This window comes from Eumetopias jubatus, unplaced genomic scaffold (assembly GCF_037043125.1).
Source record: "Eumetopias jubatus isolate StellerSeaLion01/CBP00866 unplaced genomic scaffold, mEumJub1_p1.0 scaffold_10, whole genome shotgun sequence".
NCBI classification, from domain to species: Eukaryota; Metazoa; Chordata; class Mammalia; order Carnivora; family Otariidae; genus Eumetopias; species Eumetopias jubatus.
Genome location: NW_028274816.1, coordinates 105,993,383 through 105,997,818, shown reverse-complemented (window position 1 = coordinate 105,997,818; position 4,436 = coordinate 105,993,383). Strand labels below are relative to the sequence as shown.

The window sequence follows — 4,436 nt, the reverse complement described above, 5'->3', positions numbered from 1 at the left end:
CGTGCGTGTGTGGGGGGGGTGGATAAAAGTGGAGTGCAGGGCCGCTGAACAAGCTTATATATTTATTTTTCCCGGATTGGGTGGGTGGGGGGAGCAGGAGGAGAGGAGAGATGCTCTTCCCCCGCCTCTCCCTCTCCACGACTTGGCCACCTTCGCCCAGCTCCGAGGTCGTGGCTCGCCGCCTTCCTTCCTTCGCTGCCCCTGCTTCTCCGGCAGCCACGCTCGACTGAGGCATCCGCCTCCCGGAACCAGGAGAGCAGTATACCCAGGCCGCCCTCCTCCCTTCCTTTCTCTTCCCACCCACCCCACCCCCTTCCTTTTTTATTTTCAAACCTTTTTTTTTTTTTTTTTTAAGCCGCCAGAAACCGCAGCATCCAACGCCCGTGGGCTGGATCCCGCGCCTGTAGGAGCACCCACGAAACCTCACTGCATCCCTGCCTGTATGTCTGGGGGCGCCAAGAGAGAGCCAGGAGGCCAGGCTCACCTCCGCTCCTCACCTCGGGAGGACCGGACCAAGTTCCCCCAAAGGCCCAGCCAGGCCGAACTGGCCCAGATTAATAAAGACCTGACCTGCCCCCCACTCATCCAGTTGCGGGCAATCCCTGCATTTGTTTCTCGTTGGGTAACCGGCTGGGGAGGTGGGGGGGGTGACAACGCGGATCGCTCGGAGGTTATTTATTTTCCCTTCTACTCAATCCCTTCCTCCCCAAATCTCGCCTGCAAGCTGCCTCCAGCCCAAGGGGGTCGACAGCGGCCCTTGAGCCCCCAGCCCCAATCCTCAGGGCTTGGCTTTCCCATTCATTATTGATCATATTTTATAAATCTAACGCCACACAATTTTTTCCACATTACCGGGAGCCGTGGGGAGGCCGCCCGGCCATTGGCGGAGGGGACGTCACGTGGGCGGGGTCACGTGGTCCGGAGAGGAAAAAGGGGGTCCTGTTTGGTGTAAATCTGGACTCTAATTCTGTAATATATCAAGGAATCTCGTAAAACCGACACTAAAACGTCCCTGCCTACAAATCATCCGGCCAAATTATGAGTTCATTGTATTATGCGAATGCTTTATTTTCTAAATATCCAGCCGCAAGTTCGGTTTTCGCTACCGGAGCCTTCCCTGAACAAACTTCTTGTGCGTTTGCTTCCAACCCCCAGCGCCCGGGCTATGGAGCGGGTTCGGGCGCTTCCTTCGCCGCCTCGATGCAGGGCTTGTACCCCGGCGGGGGGGGCATGGCGGGCCAGAGTGCAGCCGGCGTCTACGCGGCCGGCTACGGGCTCGAGCCGAGTTCCTTCAACATGCACTGCGCGCCCTTTGAGCAGAACCTCTCCGGGGTGTGTCCCGGCGACTCCGCCAAGGCGGCGGGCGCCAAGGAACAGAGGGACTCGGACTTGGCGGCCGAGAGTAACTTCCGGATCTACCCCTGGATGCGAAGCTCAGGTAACGCCGCGCACCGAGCCATCCCGAGCCTCAGTGGCCCGGCCACATTCCCCGGAAGGCGCCCCCTTCCCGGCCAAGTGCTCCTTTCCGCGTCCAGAGTGCTCCCGGTAGGAGGTCGGCCCTGGGGACGCGGCAGCCCCTCGGCCCGCAACCCGGCGCGCCGCCCCCACCCCCATTTTTGCTCGGTGCTCTCAGGCTCCTTCTGCTCCCTCGGCGGATCTTTCTCCGCCGACGCCGTGGCGCTCCGAGCCCCCCGCCCGCCCCCCACCTTTCCTCCCGGCCTTTTAGCTTTAAATATTTATCAGCCGCGCCGGCACGGGCTGGAGACGAGGCCGTTTGTCTTGTGGAGGAAGGCTGGGGTTTGCAGAGAATAGCCATTAGGGTCTCCCCCCTCCCTTCTCCCTTCCCCCGCCGGGGATCTCAGCTCTGGGTGTGTCCCCCAGCCCCAGCTTGGAGGTCTGGGGGAGGGGGCCCGCAGCGCAGAGCAATTCTCCCCTCCCCCTTCCTTCCCAGCCAACCCCGCTCCCCCATTATTCCCTTCTGGACAATTAGAGGTGGGCTCTAGAGGCTTGGCGGGAGGAGGGGGTATGAGAAGAGATGAAGATCCAGCCAGGGACGCAGAGCCAGAGAGGCAGGTGGAGAGAGGGGGGCTGAGGCCAAGAGAGATGAGGCTCCTGACCCCCCGGTGAACTTGGGAAGGGGGAAGCAGAACTAGAGAAAGGGTCAGAAGCCTCATAGGAGTACAGCTGGCTTCCTCAGGTGCCCTTCGTAGGGCGCCTAAGTACCCCCTGGAGAACTGTCCCGCAAGTTTGCAGGTATCGTTCCAGAAGGAACGTGATATTCCAGAAGGGTGAATGTTCTCTTTGGGGAGGGACTAGGACTGCGTGGAGCCAGATCACGGGCTGGAGAGTTGCAGGCCACTGAGCCAGCTGCTGCGGGAGCCCCAAGGGACCCCGGCCCTGTGGGGTCTCCTGACTAGCCTGAACCAGACGTCTTTCTTGGTGCTGCCCTGGACTCAGGGGCCAACTCCAAGGTTCAGAAGGCCCAAGACTTGTGGTCAGAGGCTCCCCAGTCCAGTCAGAAGAGGCCCAGCTCTTACACCATCAGTATTGGTGGTCACGGTCCCCATTACCTGCTCCATAATTCAACTGCCTTTCCAGTTGGTTTATCAAAGCCCAAATTTTTCTGCTCGTAAACATTTCAGCTTGGCTTTTATCTGACTTGAAATTAGGGCCCCTAGGCTCTCCTCCCATGTCTACTTCCCAGGAGGGCTGGCACCAGCACCTCCCCCAGGACAACCTCCCCCAAGGCTCCTCAGGGTTTCGGTCTAACCTGGAAAGCTCTCCTCTGCCCTTCAGTCCCCACTTCCCAGATACTTCATGTTCCACCCCAAGCCAGGCTGCTGTCTCCCCTGTGCCATCCTGGAGGCCCAAAGATTGATTTGGAAAACTGGGTTGTCTGGGCAGGTGGGCAGGCAGGACAGCCTGGCCCTGTCTGAACCTGAGCCACTCACTGGAAAAAGTCATCAGAGGGCCCCTGCTGTCAGGCCAACTCCAGGCTCCCAGGAAATCTGCAAATTCTCACCTCCTCATTCCACAACAGGCTGTGTGTGTGTGTGTGTGTGTGTGTGTGTGTGTGTGTGTGTGTGTGTGTGTGTGTGTGTGATAGAGAGAGACTGGGTCTGTGAGCTTCCTTTGTTTCCTTTTCTTTTTGGGAAAAGCACTCAAGCCAGGCCTAGAGCCCCACTCCACTTGCATGGTTTCCATTGCCTCTTACCCTAAAGACCATCAGAGTCGTATCCAAAAGGGGAGTCTTAGGGTGCCTGGTCCCAGGGGTGATGGGAAGATTAACCTTCCTTCTATACCACATACACTCCTCAGGTGCAGGGCCTTCAAAAGCCAGCCGGTTAAATCTTGGGTTCAGAAGCCCTAGGTTGGAAGACTTTCTGGGTGGCAAATGGGGATGTTTGCCTCAGGAGGCCTCTAGAAACGTTGAGGGAAGAGGGAAGGCACACGCTGGGGTATAGAAAGTAAGAATTTGGTTTAGAGGGGAAATGGGCTCTTCCACCCACTGACCCCAAACCTAAGGGTCTGAGAGGGAGATGGGCACTCTCGTGGCTTTTCCCACACGCACTTATTATTCTGCTTTAAATACCGTGAGCAGGGACTGACCGAAAGCGCGGCCGCCAGACCTACACCCGCTATCAGACCCTGGAGCTGGAGAAGGAGTTTCACTATAATCGCTACCTGACGCGGCGGCGGCGCATCGAGATCGCGCACGCGCTCTGCCTCACCGAAAGACAGATCAAGATCTGGTTCCAGAACCGGCGCATGAAATGGAAAAAGGAGAACAAGACCGCGGGCCCTGGGGCCACAGGCCAGGACAAGGCCGAGGTGGAGGAGGAGGAGGAAGAGTAAGAGCCGGATGAAGGGCAGAGGAAGAGAGCCAGAAGGGAGAGAGGGTGAAGCCCAGCTCTGAGAACTGAACCAGGAAACTCCAATTAAATAGGGAGGGGGAAAACTATTTAAGTAGTGGAAAGCAGTTTAAATTTTTTTTTAAGGAGAGACGTGAAATTTTGGTTTCTTAACACTGAAAAAAAAATACTACCTACAGAAAAGTCCGGCGGGTTTGTTTTGTACGATATGGGAAGAAAATCACCTACCTGTTCTGTAGCTTTTCTGCCTCCCCTTTTCTATGTCGCTATTGTAAGGTCTTTGTAAAATCTTGCTGTTTTGTAAGCCCCTTTCTTCGATGCTGTCTTTGTGGTCTGTGGGTCTGGACTAATGTGTGTGGTTCCCCGTCCTCCTGAGCCCCCCGCCTTCCCAGTAGCGGCACTGACGGGGCCTTAGGGAGCCCCATGGACCCACCGACTAGCTCAAGTGTTGCCTCTGTGCACCTGGCCTGCCCGATGCTCCTTGCTCCCGCTAGCCCCTGTGATCCCCTTTACATTGTATGTGTACCTGAAGGATGGAGAAATAAAAGGCAATTTAAAAATGAA

The 4,436-nt window shown here is 57.1% G+C and overlaps 1 protein-coding gene across 1 annotated transcript; it reads left to right on the top strand.

Moving 5' to 3' along the window:
* The first annotated feature begins 926 nt into the window (after positions 1-926).
* On the top strand, positions 927-4,436 carry HOXB7 (homeobox B7). The gene is made up of 2 exons (XM_028096858.2): positions 927-1,438; positions 3,602-4,436. Exons 1-2 carry the CDS (start codon positions 1,039-1,041, stop codon positions 3,853-3,855), a joined length of 654 nt encoding a protein of 217 aa, XP_027952659.1. The 5' UTR covers positions 927-1,038; the 3' UTR covers positions 3,856-4,436.